This window comes from Rhinolophus sinicus, linkage group LG11, assembly GCF_036562045.2.
Source record: "Rhinolophus sinicus isolate RSC01 linkage group LG11, ASM3656204v1, whole genome shotgun sequence".
NCBI classification, from domain to species: domain Eukaryota; kingdom Metazoa; phylum Chordata; class Mammalia; order Chiroptera; family Rhinolophidae; genus Rhinolophus; species Rhinolophus sinicus.
This window is the reverse complement of record NC_133760.1, coordinates 57,038,773-57,054,282: the sequence shown is the minus strand read 5'-3', so window position 1 is coordinate 57,054,282 and position 15,510 is coordinate 57,038,773. Positions and strand designations below refer to the sequence as shown.

Below are 15,510 nucleotides of genomic sequence, written 5' to 3'. Positions count from 1 at the left end.
GTAGTAGATGAGGGTGAAGAGTTTATTCTTTTAAAACATAACAGTAGGAAAGATAATTCATCATGAATTTTTACTGCAAATTAATTCAATTTTTGTACTTGCTTCTTAATAGCAAACAAAGATCAGTTTCATTAAGGTAAAGATGACTTCTGTTGGAGACGAAGGGAAGAGAAAGATAATTCTGCCGTGTGAAGCAGGGATGTGGCTGGATCTGGTTCAACTAACCGAGGACTTAGAAGCTAAAGGACAGTGTAAGATGAATGAACATTTCTGGGAAGGGAAATAGGTGTCACTCAACTGGGTAAAGAAAAGGACACCAGAAGCTACCAAAGACCATCTTTCAAGTTGGCTCTGAAAACATGAAATATAATTTCCTATCCCATCACAGAAGACTATTTATATGGATTATTTTTTGTAAATAAGCAATGATAAGAGTTTTACTATGTCTTAAAATTCTGGCTCCCACACATTTTATTTTCCTCTCTTCAACTGCTGAAGTTGCCTTTCATCTTATATGTAAAAGCACAGGATGCACTTAAAAGATATTTGGGGGAGATATATTCAAGAATCGTTGAAAATCAGCATATGTTAAATTTTTAATAATGAGGCTCCATAATCATTCATTAAACTGAATTGACTGGAACTCTGTATTAAGAAATTGCCCACCAGATTAAGAATGCAGCGGGCACAAAGCAAAATGACACATACTCTGGATAATCAATGATACAGATCTAGAATTAGCCCAAACTTCTCCTCAAATTTGCTAAAAAGGGGAATAGTCAGATAAAGCCAACTGGAATCTAAATGATCTATGCTCCTCGATACAGGCATGAAAATTGTCCTCTTACAAAGATGTAATGACAAAGTTACCTTTTCCCACTTGCCTCGTTCTTGTATAAAGCATGCTGGGTAGATTGTTCCTTCAGTTTTATTTACCAGCCTTCTAAAGACATTTCGACTTTTCCAACTAAGAAGATTTTTTTTTTTTTTTAAATCATCAAATGACAGCCTACTAGTAACAATTTCTTCAGCAAGAATGTCACATGATTAAACTCTAAATAACAGATTGCCTCTTTCTGGTTTTGTAGACTGTGTATGAAAGCACAAACATGGTTTAACCTTGTGCCAATTCTCCAGTCAATGTCAAAAATAGAGACATTCTAATCTAGTGTACCCTTCCCTGGCCAGGGTGCTACAAGATAACTGTTCCTTTCAACAGGACGCTGAATGAAAACTATAGCATTTTAGACAAGAAAGTTGCCACTTCTATCAGTGCATGTCAGAATTCTTCGTGCGAACAGCCAGAGTCTTAAATGAAGGCTTCCTTCCTGAGAGCAGAGACCAAGTTCTGGATGGAAGAGGGAGCCCCCAAGAGTTAACACAGCAGGCTGGAGACTGCTATTCTTAAAAAGGCCAGCTTGCCAGGTTGGCCCTTGGCTGACATCCGAGAACTTGAATGGTAAACAGTTCCCTACACCGACTTTAAAAAGCGTTCCCTAAATGCTAGCAGTGGCTCACTGCGCCTGAACGTCTGTAGGCTGTATGCTGGGCACCTGCTTGTTTTGCTCTGGAGTCTGCAGTTTTGGTGCACGCTACCCATGGGGTGCCACCCATATGATTGTGGTCACAGGTCTCCAGGGAGCTTCCCTGGTGACACCACCTCCCCTTGGTTGTCACAGTTGGATTCATCACAACCTGTGTGACTGTCCCAGAAAAGGACTCTGGGAACTTGTGACTGGTTGGTGTCTCCCGACTTTGCCCTTGTGTGTCTTTTCCATTTGCAGATTCTGCTTTGAATCCTTCTGCTGTTGTACATCAAAGCCACGAGTGTGACTCCATGCCAGGTCCTGTGAGTCCTCCTAGCGAATCACCGGACCGGGGGATTGACCCCTGAAACAAAGAGCTAAAGAGACGCTTCCTTCATTACAATGTCTGAATAAGCTTCTATTAATATTTGTAATGTTCCTGTGAGCATTGCGCCCTAGGGATCTGCTCTTTGTCTGGGCGCCATTCTTTCAGGACCAGTGTGAATAAGCTGAGGAAAGAATCAGTCTCCACCAGAGGCCTGTACTGTGTCCCCAGAAAGGCAAGGACGTGGTGGGGAACGTGTGGAAGCACTGAAGGGGGTGCTGCTGCTCGATTACTTAGAACTGAGCAGAAAAAGGAAAGTGAACTACTCACACAGCGGAAAGGAGGCCATAGAATGTCCTCCGCCCGTGACCCTGGTCCTCCCTTGGCTCTGAGAAAACTCCCTCCATTAAACTAGAGGATTCTGGGCACATGGTTAGAAAAAGCTGGGCCCCTGGGGCCAGAGGCCTGTTCAGCTCCCACTTCAACCATGTCTAGCCATGCAAGTTTGGGCAAGGCTCCAACTCCTTTTGCTTCTGCTTGTCTTTAAAATGTAGATATGGCTCTGACCTAATCAAGCTGCAAGGATTAAATGAATTTATAAATGCAAGTACATATAAAAGTGTTTGGTAGATTGTAAACACTTTTTCCAAATGGTTGGCTATCATTTTCCACGTTGTATTATTTTCTCTTTCCAGCTTTTACAAGGAGAAAAAACCTATATGGCTTCTTGAAAAGTTTCTGAAACAGTGAAACTAGCTTACAAGCATCCACATACATTTAAGCCAGGTTGGAAACCACGTACTGCAGTAGGTGTTGTGGGTAAACGGGGCGCTGCGTGGTCAGATTCGCTTGACAAACACAAAGGGGAACACAATTACTAGACGTTTGGCTTAAAAGGCTACTTTGCACAGTGAATTTCCAGAAGGGGCACAGAGATGTCCAATGTCACACACTCATTTGGTCATGGAAATCTTTTTTATGCCAAGTATCACGTGGCAACAGTGCTTGGCTGCTCTAGTTCTTAAAGGAGTTTGAGATAACCTGCCTCACGCAAACACAAATGAAAACATACACACTGCCGGGGGCACCAGGAGAAATGCCCATGGACTTCAGCTTCTATAAGGTCACGTATGAACAGGGACAGGAGGAACATTATTATAAAACTGGTTATATTAAAGCTCTGCAAGGCAAGTACAAAGGAAGGACCAAACCCAACAGTTATAAATGGGGAACAGTGACGGGGGGAGATCAATAAGTAGGGGTTCCCTGAGCCAGATGAATGGGGTCAGAGAGAGTCCCAGAGGCCCTGGAGAATATAGAGTAGGTGACTGATACCTGGCAGGCAGGTGCCAGGAAGGGCATAGGAGAGGCACTTGGGAGTTCTTAAAATGTAAAGGGCATAGGCTCTCCCCTGTAAATGCCTTAAGGTGTTAAACAAACTCAAACAAGAGAGGCTTTGAAAAATACAGACAATATGAAATAAAGTCAATTTGAAAGGGCTGTGATTGAAGCGAGCATAAGAATTAAGGTATATTCAGGAGACAGTTTCTCATAATGTAACTGCCTGTCTCATCACTCCCTCGGTGAGATGCTAATAAGGGTGAACCAACCAGTTTTAAGAGTATAAAGTAAAGAACCTGTCACTCAGCTGTCAATAGATAATGCCCTTAACAAAGCCTTTATATTATATTTCAGCATATCTTAATTCGTCTTAATGCTTAAGCCTAAGAGTTACTATACTCAAGGCTTTTTAAAAAAAAGAAATATACCCATAAATGGTGCTGAGCTTTATATATTTCGTATAGCTTCCTTTGTTTGGCCTAATAGTTAAACGTGTTAACGTTTTACAACTTCTAACAGTCCAGTTTGCCATTTTCTCTACATTAATTAATTTTACCAAACCTGAAAGTTGTTGGGCCTGTGGCCGGGTAGAACCGGGAAAGAGACACAGCTAAAAGTAGAAAATAACAAGATTTGTGAGATTAGGTAGACCAATGCAGATGTTTTTAACTGAAAATTAAAAACATCTATAGATATTCTGTGAAATTTAAATAGAATTGCACCTAAGGCATTATCAAACTCCAAAAGATATTCTAAGTGACTTTGATTATGAATTACATCTCGAATCATAAACTCTACACTTACGGATATGACCTGATTAGAGATCTTTTTAAAAGCAGCGCTACTGAGAGTAGTTATTAACAAGTTCTTGAGGACACAATTTTAGAAGTAGATCCCACCTTGTAGTAAAATAGTTCTTCCGCACTTGTAGAGCACGTCTACACGTATAATATCATTTGATCATTATTATAAGTGTGTGAAAAAGCCGGAGCTATACTCAATAATTTCATTTAAGCCTTGCTAAGACTTCCTTGTATGCAAACTAACAACGAAAAAAATAAGTCAGAGTTCAAGAAAATATAATCACTTTAGTATTTACAAAAAGCTAAACCCTAAAATGCACACTAGTAGCCAGACTAAGTGTTAGTTACTTGACATCCCGCCCGAGTACTATACTAATCTATACCTCCCACCCTCACTATTTGAGAATCCGTGTCTTTAAATTGTTTTTAAAACACAAGCATTTCCAATATCAGTAGTCCATTTATGAAAAACCAGACATTTCAGTCAAATGTCAACCAGAAGACAATTTCCCATTATTTTGACTAAGGAAAGTTATATTCAAACCCAAATCCCCAGTTTCCTACAATGTAAACAAACAGCTTTGTAGCCGTGACAGCCATTATGAAGAGATGTAAAACGAGGCGCGATTTTCTGCTATTGTATTAGGTTGGTGCAAAAGTAATTGAGGTTTAAAAGGTTAAAAATAATGACAAAAACCGCCATTACTTTTGCACCAACCTAACATACAACATTTATAGCATCTTATACTTATTGAAAGGAACACAGGTTCGAGATGTTAGACATAATACCCTTATCTATCAAAAGTAGTCTACAAAAATTTGGGTACGGCCATACCCGTGTTAGATGACAATGAGAAAATATTGCCAAGAAACACTGATTTAATAAAAGATATTCTTTGATAATTCATGGACTTGCCTAAAAAAAAAAAAATCTTATTTTTCCCAATTCTGAGAAAGATATAATGAAAGACGAGGAAACAAAAATCTGCCTGGATGTCTAATGCCATTCACAGTTTACAGTGCTAGAAATACCTGGTGGCCTAGAATCCTGCCTTGTCTGTCATAGAAAATTGGTGGGGTAGCATCAACCCAACCTCTCTGCTACTCTCAGACATCATTTGTATTGGGAGAAAAAAAGTTGTATGAATATATGTTGGCTAAAAAATTTCACTGAGTTTAAATTTCTTTTTTATTTTGGTTTCCTCACTAAAGCCCCAGGGGCAGCTTCATTGAAATGCAGACCAGGTAGGAGAAAAAAAGTATAGCGGGAAGTGGAGATAACCTCCTTTCATTTGCAACAGAGCAGCTTAAAGACTGCTTAAATTGGAGATAATGGCTTATATGAATGCGTGTAATGCTGCATTAACTTGCTGTCATTATCATCATTATTGAGACTGTCGCTAAACATTCAGCGTGACCTATCCAGGGCACATTAGCTCTACCAAAGACATCAGCCATGCCTGCCAGGAACATATCCAACACGCTCAAAAACAGTTAGTTCTCACAGATATATGAAAAAGCTGGATTGTACTGTATCAACTTACAACTATGCAATGTAGGCATCAGAATATGCAGCTAATCCTGCTCTAAAAACTAAAACCTTAGCAAATATAAATTAGCTTTTGAGGTTAAAAAAAGAACTGAAGCAGAAAATACAAGAGAAATTCATCAAAACGTATTAACTCAAAATGTTCCTTTCTACCTGACCCCATTTTGCCGCATTCAGAAATTAAAAAGCCGACCTCCCCTGATTTCCTGACATTTCCTCATCCTCTGCAGGAATGATCGGCTTGGCACCTCCAGTTGTGCCAAGCAAGCAGCGCTTAAAAGAGGAGGCAAAAGTCCCATCTGGCTAGATCTTGAACTTGTTTCTAAGTCTGCTTGTCCCTGCCTCTCCGGCTGTTTCTCATGCTCCCGAAAATATGATTAATATCTATGAATTTGTAAAACTCTGCATTGTAAGCAAGTCTGAGGGCTTTCCATCCCGATGAGGTTGAGGAATGGAGTTAATGAGAAGTGAGGCTGCGGGGAATGAACAGAAAGATGCCAGTGTTAACTTAATTGAGCATGAATATCAAACACTGACTTGGGAACAGTCTTCGTTTACTGATGGGAAGTCTCATCAGCGAGCTGGTGGGCAGATGGGACGTACACAGGCGGGCATTCACTGTCGGCCCAGAGTTCCCGTATCAGAACAGCCTAACGCTATAAACTTGGTACTTTGGCTTCCCTACCTAGAATCACACGTTTCTTTTTTTTTCTCTTCTTTTTCTTTTCCCTTCTTTCCTTCCTTCCGTCACTCCCTCCCTCCCAACTTATTTGCTTCATTTTGTAAGTTTTCCTCTTTCTTCTCTTGAATTTATTTCATCAAGCCCCAAGCCTTAGAAAGAATTTAAAGTTTTATTATTTCAATAACTGCTGTTTCTTGTAAAAATATGCATAATTTGCAAATGTCACTACAGAATAACACAGAGGATGGTGTTGTGGATGTAAGAATTGCTGAGACTGTAATTTTTATTTTTAAAGCCAGGCATTATCCTCTAAAGCCAGTGAAAGCGTGAATTATTGATCACCAAAACACTTCTGTGTGTCTTCCATCATTCTCAGTTAGATCATTTTTATGTTCTTAAGTGGCAAGTTCTCGGGAAGATTTTCACAACAACAGTGACAAAACAGCACTTTAATAAGATGTAGGTTACTGTTAATTTCAAGTTGGATTCAGAACTGGGTAATAACAGTTTCAAGAAAACTAAATATTAAAGGAAAAAACTGTAGTTCTATAATTATGCATTTTCATAAAAATGCATTTACGAAGATGTTTTTATTAGTTTACAATACAAAAAATAGACACAACTTAAATGTAAATCAGTTGGGAATTGGTTAAGTAAAATACAGTACATTCATTAAATGAAATTAAAAGTGACTTGTGAAAAATATGTAATACCCAATGAGGATGTGGACAGTAATAGTATATTATTAAATTGGCCTATATAAACTATAAATGCATTTAAAATATTGAAGGACTAAGCATTTATGCTTATCTGATGGTGATAGAATTTTTAAGAGCGTTTCCACTTGTCATTTTCTAAATTTCCATTTGAATGTGTATTACAATTGCTATAAATTTTTTTCAGTAACCAATGAGTTTCTGAATCCCTACACATACACCAATCCCTACACAAACCAGAAAGAACATAGGAAAAACAATCAGATGAAAACGATCTTAAATATAAAAGTGTTGATGGTTTACCTTACTGGCGTAGTAGTCTCTAACGTCAGGCCTAATTGAGTCAAAGTCTCCATTGATGAATTCAGGCAAAAAGCTGAAAGAAAGTGTTCCAAGTAAGTCAATTATTAAGACTACTTACTTGATAACCATTAAAACTCTGATTATAAGGACCAGAGGGAGAACTAATGTACACAAAAGTAAAAACAATACAGTCTATTTTCACAGTGAATGGGATGTCATGTGTTACACTCCTGGTTTCAGTACGTATGATTGAGGGGAATTCTATACATCAAACTAATTCATCAACTTAGTCAACATTAAACTTGCTTTAAAAAATAAAGATTAAAGAAAGCTATTGGTTTAAAAAACTCCCAGTTCAAAAACCCTAACACAAAGACTCAATATTTATATTTACTTTCTACATATATACAAATCTTTATATTGCACACCCACACAAGTTCAGAACTTTCAACAGATTTGAACAGAACAAATGATGATGTGAATTAGGCATTCTTTATAGCACAGGAGTCAAAGACATTTCCCCAATATCCTGTTGACATAGTTCTAGAAACAGGAGTCTTTTAGATAATTCTGAAATATTACAAAGCTCATGGTTACTAAGTAGAGGGAGAACATTCCCCAAAATGGATGTTTCTATCCAATTATCTTATTTCTCGTCTCTACCATTTATATTTTTTCAAAACTCATTTCAGAAAGCTTACCTTACTCTATCTACATAAACCATCCATTATTATTTTTACATAAAACATCTACATGACCTGGCAGAATTTCTTCCCACTTAAATCACATAACTGTGGAGAAACAAAACTTTCCTGGATTTCTCACTGCTCCTGCAAAAACAGCCCTATCCTCCCGAAGCTCCAAATGTATATGATATAAAGAAGGGAATGTTTGCTTTCACATCCTCCAGAATATTCTTCTCTACACATACCATGAGAATGAGCTCTGTAGGCTTTTGTCTAGTTAACTGTTCTGATTCAAAAGAATAAGAAAACTTCTGTATGTCTTCTCAAGAGGGCCCAATTGTTACATATTAGACCAGGTCCCTAGTTAAAGGGAGAATGGCACTTTATGGCAATTTATGGCACTTTAATGGCAATTTATCTAAGTATTACATGTCAAAAGAGATGAAGCCCCAGACTTGGAGACATCTGTAGGTCATAAAAGGCAAGACATGGGACAGCAGGGGGAGTACTCTGGCTCCTAGAGAGATTTTACTGAAAACAAACACGAAAAACCCAATACTGACATTGTTCCTTTGTATAATTTTTTTCAAGTTCTTAACTCAATTGTAAATATTATTTCTTAGGTCTAACCAAGTCTAACTCGTCTGTGTTGGACCAACTCTTCTTTGAGCTATATGTCTTCCTATGACTAACCGGTAACAGAAAGCTCTACCATACAGATCTGGACCGCACAAGCTTAGATTTTGTTGTTGTTCACCCATAATGGTTACTGATGGAAATTTTTGGTAATTCATAAAATTTTTACGTTAATCAATTGATTCCAGAACTATTTACTGAATATCAACCATGTGCAAAAACAATACTTTATTTCAGAATAAGACAGAATTGGGAGGTAGTTACTTAGGTTTCTACATCACCTTGCCTGATGTCAACATTTTCCCATAAATTTTTCTCCTCAAAATATCCCTGCCACCACATTTATTACTTTCAATTTCATTTTATACCTATGTAGGTAAACACCTTATACCTTACCCCTATTAGGACTGAAAATAGACTATTGTTTTTTTTTTCCTGTTGCAAAAATTTACTCATTTTTAAAGTTTCTTTAAAATGCCTCCATCTACCAACAGTCAACCATATACAGATTAAAACTCATATAGATCACAGAATATTAGTGCCTCCTATGGCCTGAAGGTATGTGTCCCCCTCCCCCACAAAAAAAAAATTCTGTGTGTTGAAATCTTAATCCCTAATGTGACATTATTAGGAGGTGAGGCCTTTGGGAGGCGACTAGGTGAAGAGGGTGGAGCCCCACGAATGGGATTAGTGCCCGTATCAAAGAGGCCCCAGAGAGCTCTCGTGTCCCTTTTGCCTCGTGAGGACATAGAGAGAAGACAGTTGTTTATGAAGCTGGAAGTGGGTTCTCACCAGATAATGAATGTGCTGGCCCCTTGATCATGGACTTCCCAACCCCCACAACTGTGAGAAATAAGTGTTACTTATAAACCACTCAGCCTATGGTCTTCTTTATAGCAGCCCAAAAGAATTGAGACAGTGCTGGAAGGGATTAAAGGAATCATCCCTCCAGTATCTTCATTATCCTCTGTGAGGAAGTGAGATCCAAGGAGCCCAGTGAATTGTGTCTGTATGGCCGGTATCCAGCCTACTTCACCACTTAAAGCAGCCATGTCAACTTAGGACTCTGGTTCTGGGCTGTCTGAATCATGCCACTTCCTAAAAAGACTGACTTTATATTGCTCTACAAATTTTAGTCCCCCAGATATCTAGAATCAATTTGGCAGTTTCCAAATATGATATTGATTTTGACAATAAAAATGTAAAATAACAGATGCACAGAGGCAGGTGAATGTCTGTCCCCATGCGACATATCATTTTGAAGAGAATAAGATCTCTTTTTATCTTACACTGTGAATAATGAAGAAAAGCAATCATGTAAATTCAGTTATATTTTCATATAAAACATTAACAGGAAAACAAAATTTTATAGACAGAAGATAAGTAACTCTGGTTAGCTTTTAATATAATTTTCTCTAATATAACATATATGGTTTAAAAATGAACCAAGATGCTGATTTCTAAGAAGACTCAAGCCAAAAGCACATTGATATACCTGCCGCAATGACTAAAATCACTTTTCATCACCATATAACACAGTAGCCTTTGTGTACTTTTGCACACTGTAATTAAGTGCCCACCTCACATTTCCTGAGTCACCTGGTGTCATGGTACCTGGGCGTTCTGAAGAGGTACTTGTTGGGGATGACACTTCCCAGATGGAGAGGAACTACGTCATCATGTAAAAGACAGTTTACACGGGAAGGTTGCTTTCAGGACTCTTTGGGGCCTGAGTGCACACAGGGAACAGCTGCCTAAGGGTACGTGGCTTATGTCCCCGCTGATCACATCTCAGTCTACTGTGGACACACATCAGGCCAGCTCACCTTTCCTGGCATCCTCAGTCTACGGGCACGGACTTGTTAGTACTGAAAGGTGTTCCAAACTCTACATAAATGGCGCAGACTCCTTAGATATTTGTATTTGGCTCTTGCCACACTTGCCACTCACTCATGACAAAATAAGAGTTCAGAGAAGGCTGAGAGTAGTTAATGAGCTAAGGATCCATCACCAGTGCTAACCAAGAAGAAGGCTGATATATTTAGAAAATATGCCTACACGTGAGGTATTAGAATACAACTACTTTCCTCCATAGACGTGTCCTGATACCACTGAAGAAGGGTCTCCCTCCCAGAGCCTGCTTTGCTAACAATCGATCCCTTAAAACCTATGTGTATAGAGCATTAAATCTGTAACTTCCCATTCCATTTTAAGCAATTTCTAGAGATGCCTTTCAGCTCCTGCTAGGCTGTAAGTTCTTTGGAGCAGGATCTGCCTCTGACTGACCTAGGTATGCCTCAGAGCACCAAGGACACAGATGCTGAAAATAATGTCATAAATGAAGAGGCAGAGCAGGAGAAGGGTGGGGAAGGATAGAGGAGATGAAAGAAACAGGGAGCAGGAGGGAAAAGGACAAAGGGAGGAGGGTCGGAGGAGAAAGAGGAAGAGGATTGGAAAAAGGGAGGCGGGAGAAACAGTGAAAGGTTGGGGAGGGAAAGAGAGCAGGTGGAAAATGGTAAAAAGTGAAGAGCAAGGCCAGAGAGGAAAGGAAGGGGAAGAAGGGCGTGGAAGAGAAGGACGGGCAAAGAAACGTTCATGAAGAAATGACTATGATGTCTTCCCCCTACTTCCGGGCGTGTCCACATTAGTTAACCTTTCTGAGCCTCATTTCTTCTTATGTAAAATGAGGATCATTTGGAGTGGTCTTGAGGATTAAGAGTGAATGTATGTTAGTTAAAGCACTTAGAAAATGCCTGGCACACAGCAAGCCTGATTTAAGCTATTTGGTTAAAATAAAAGTTACCACAAGAGAAACTAAGAAACTTGCCTGAGGTTATAAGGGTAGTGAGAGCTAGAACCAAAATTCAAACCCAGGCAGCTCAGTCTTTGTTCTTTAGTAGCCAAATGTACAGCCTCTCACATATACACATGTATGAAATGGAACAAGAGTTTCTTATGGAGAAAGTTCTTGACATAAATGTGTTAGCCCAATGCTGATTTTATTAATTAGTGTTAATTTGGTCAAACTGTATATTTTAGAAAGGTATAACTGAGGCAGAAGGAAAGAAATATTTGTGCTGGCTGGTAAAGGAAGGACAGGATTTTGAATAAAGGAATATGCTAGGAGGAGAATGAGACCATTGTAGCCTGTAGCTAGAGGTACAAGGAAAAAAGTGGTCCTCAGTCTAACGAAAGGGGGACTTCATCATGCAAAGATTTGGGCTAACATTTTCTGGAAAACTGCAGAAACTTAATTGGGGTGGGGCAAAAAAGAGGTTGATCCAAATTACAGTAAGTAAAAATTGTACCATATTTTGACTGTGCTTGTAGATAACAGTCAGTTCAACAGTTTTCAACAAATGTCTCTAAATATAATAAAAGTGCCAAAAGATAGTTAAATGCTTATATTAGCATGAAGGAAATAATGGAAGTGAATGAATAAAGGTGTTTACACTGATCATCTCAGCGAATGAAATTTTCTAATTTTAATAAAGCACATCTTAATTTAATCACTAAAAAGAAAATAAAATTTATAGATGCAGACAAAAAAGGGAGGAGAAAATTGAAAATGAAATGAAAACTCTTAGACTCTGATAATAACATTACATTTTGCTGAACAGCCACCAAGTTTATTAGAAATGACTCCTAGTCAAGTTATCTGAGTAAGACAATGTTTTTATCTCTTAGAATATTTAATCTCATCTTCTCAAACTGAGTAGCCTAGGAATCAATACTACAAGGCAGAAAATTAATTTCCAAAATAATCATTTAAAATTTCTTTATATGCTAAAGAACACCCAGAGAAAACAAAAATAACAAAAACAAAGGAAATACAGATAGAATCTCCCTATCACTCAGTTAAAATAAACATTAAAGATGATCAGGAGGGAGAAATGATAGGGGAAAATACATATGTAACTTTGCAAAAAACTTGAATTAGACAGGGAGAAAAAGCCAAAAAAGAAAAAAAAAAAAGAAGTCTGCAAAAAGAGAAAGATCCAAAGGCTTTTACTCTAGGAGAAACCTCCCAGGAAACATTTTCTGAATATTTCTTATATGTCAGTCTCTATATTTCATCCATGCATTTCATATTTATTAATTAGCATAATTCTACTGAATTTTCATAACAGTTCCATAAGGTTCATTTTTATCATCCTAGTTTATGGTAGAAAGCCAAGGCTGGGAGATATGAAGCCACCTGCACAGGTGTCACAAAGATCCCAAATGTTCTTCTCCTTCTCCTCCTTTCTGAATTGAAGGATGACCTAGCCTGGCATAGGAAAGTTTTCTTACGACACTTCCCTCCCAAGACGCAATTTCACATCTTCCAAAATCATGGCCCTTATTTGAAATCTGCTTCCTTGTTATGGCCAATCAGAACCGCATAGCAATCAAGCAGCAGCGTGAGTACCACGCCACGTTAGTCCCCATCATCGCCATCAATCCCTAGGTACGTCATAGTTATGCTTCCAGACTTACGATTTGATTTAATGAACAGAGAGGTGGTGAAGAAAGGCACACTCGCAACATCATGGGAGGCTTGGTGAAGGCACATTTCATTCTAGGTTGTAAACAAACACCTGAGTATCCGATTCTGTGACTGAGGCTTCTAACTCCCTATCAGCAACGTCAACTTTGTGGATAGTAAGAAAGTAAAACACAGACTGCTACTCCTGCCCTTGCGATGGGAATGAACCTCTCTCCGTAACCACTTAGAAAACCAGACAAAATATGTGAAACAATGGATTCAGACAGAGGGAAATAGGCAGCAAACAAAGTAGGAAGACTCACGCCTCTCAATCTCCGAACTTACTATAAAGTGTGGTAATCAAGATAGTGTGGTAGTAACGACACAGGTTAAACATATAGATCCATGGGGCAGAATTGAAAGTCCACAGAGAAACCCGCACGTCTGTGGTCAACCCATTTTTCACAAGGGTACTAGGACCATTCGGTAGGGCAAGAACTGTGTTTTCAACAAAAGACCTTTCAGCAAATGGCTGGAATAACTGGGTAGCTACATGCAAAAGCATGAAGTTGGACCCTTACTTCACACTCCATGCAAACACCAACTCAAAATGAATTAAAAACCTCACGTTTAAGAACTAAAGCTATCATATTTTTGAAGAAAACACAGAGGTCAAACCTCGTGACCTTGTTTCTTGCAAAGCATTCTTAGATACGAGTATGATACCAAAGCATGAGCAACAAAAGTAAAAACAGATACATTTTTTAAATTAAAAACTTTTAAAAACTTTTGTGGTTCATAAAGATACCATCAAGAAAGTAAAAAGACAGTCTAAAGAGCGGGAGAAAATATTTTGCAAGTCATGTATTTGATAAAGTACTTGTATCTAGAATACATAAGGAACACTTACAACTCAGTAAGAAAAAACAACCCAATTCAAAAATGGGTGAAGGGTCTGAAAAGAGCAAAAAGCAGCCTGGCAGTAAGTGATTAAATACAGAGTAACCCTTTGACCAGTAAATCCATCCCCAGGTATGTACTGAAGAGAAATGAAAACATAGATGCCTTTAAAATCTTGTACACTGATGTTTATAGCAGCATTAGTCATAATAACCCCAAAGTGGAAACAACTTAAATGTCCATCAATGGATGAATGGATAAGCAAAATGAGGTATAGCCATAAAGTGAAATACTATTTGGCCATACACACACACACACACACACACACACACACACACACACACACTGATACATGTGTGTGTATAAAATGTGGATGAACATCAAAAACATGCTAGTGAAAGAAATCAGTCAGAAAAGTCCATGTAATGTATTTTATTCCTATGAAAATCCAAAATAGGAAAATCTATAAAGACAAAGGTAGACGCAGTATTTGTCAGTGCTGAGGGGAGAAGTGGGGATCCTACCTAAAAGGTACAGGGTTTCTTTCTGAGGTGACAAAAATGTGGTCAGACCGACTGGGAATGACTGCACATATCTGTGAACATACTAAAAACCCACTGAATTGGATACTTTATATGGGTGAATTGTATGGACTTTGAATTACATCTCAATAAGACTGTTTAAAAAAAAAAGCAGTAAGAGTATGAGACAGCATCAGAAAACTTCACCCAATTGAGACGCATAGTGCACTCCAGCCAAACAACTGCAGGTAAACACATTCTTTTTCACATGCACATGAAAGATTTTTCAAAACAGGCCACATTCTAGGCGAGGGATCAGCAAATTTTTTCTTAAGAAGCCAGAGAATCAGTATTTTAGGCTCTGTGGGATACAACGTCTCTGTCACAACTACTTTATCATGGTAGCAAGAAAGCAGCTGCAGAAAATAGGAAAACAGTGGGTGCTACTGAGTCCCAATAAAACTTTATTTATAGGCAGCTGGCCTGCAAGCTACAGTTTGCCAACTCCTGTTCTAGGACAGAAAACAAGACTCAAAGATTTAATGGGATTGCAATCACACAAAGGTGCTCTATAATACATAATTTTCTTTATTTTCTCACTTGTTCAAAATAATCAACTGCAATCAGTACTCCTCAGAATAAGATAAGACTACTAACAGACAAAAATACTCAAACTACTGATCAGTTCTATAGAGTTGCCAACTAGACTACTAGTTGAGTTTAATACCTCCATTTATACACATGATGAAATTGATATTAAGTAAAATCAATCATTTGTCATCGAAGTAGGTTAAGAATTTCAATTTCTCTACATATATTATCCTAGTTATTAGTCCCACTAGCTTAAATTGCTCCACTAGAGTATATAATTATTAATATTTAACATTTATTTATGTATATTTAATGTCTATATAACTGATTTAACTTTATAGTAGTTTATAGTTCAGGCACACCACACATTTTGAAAAAGATACATTTTAGAAAATCATTTTCTCATTGACTTGGATCGTAATTTCAAATTTGAATCAGCACCCAAAATGACAGAGTGAAGATT

General features: G+C 38.1%; 1 protein-coding gene across 7 annotated transcripts in view; it reads right to left on the bottom strand.

Moving 5' to 3' along the window:
• TPK1 (thiamin pyrophosphokinase 1) overlaps positions 1-15,510 on the bottom strand; it is a 260,377-nt gene that overhangs the window by 148,734 nt on the left and 96,133 nt on the right. For all 7 annotated transcript variants that reach the window (XM_074315232.1, XM_074315236.1, XM_074315230.1 and 4 more), the window contains one exon: positions 7,246-7,318. In XM_074315232.1, the coding sequence (XP_074171333.1) occupies positions 7,246-7,318 (73 nt within the window). The remainder of the gene's footprint in view (positions 1-7,245; positions 7,319-15,510) is intronic.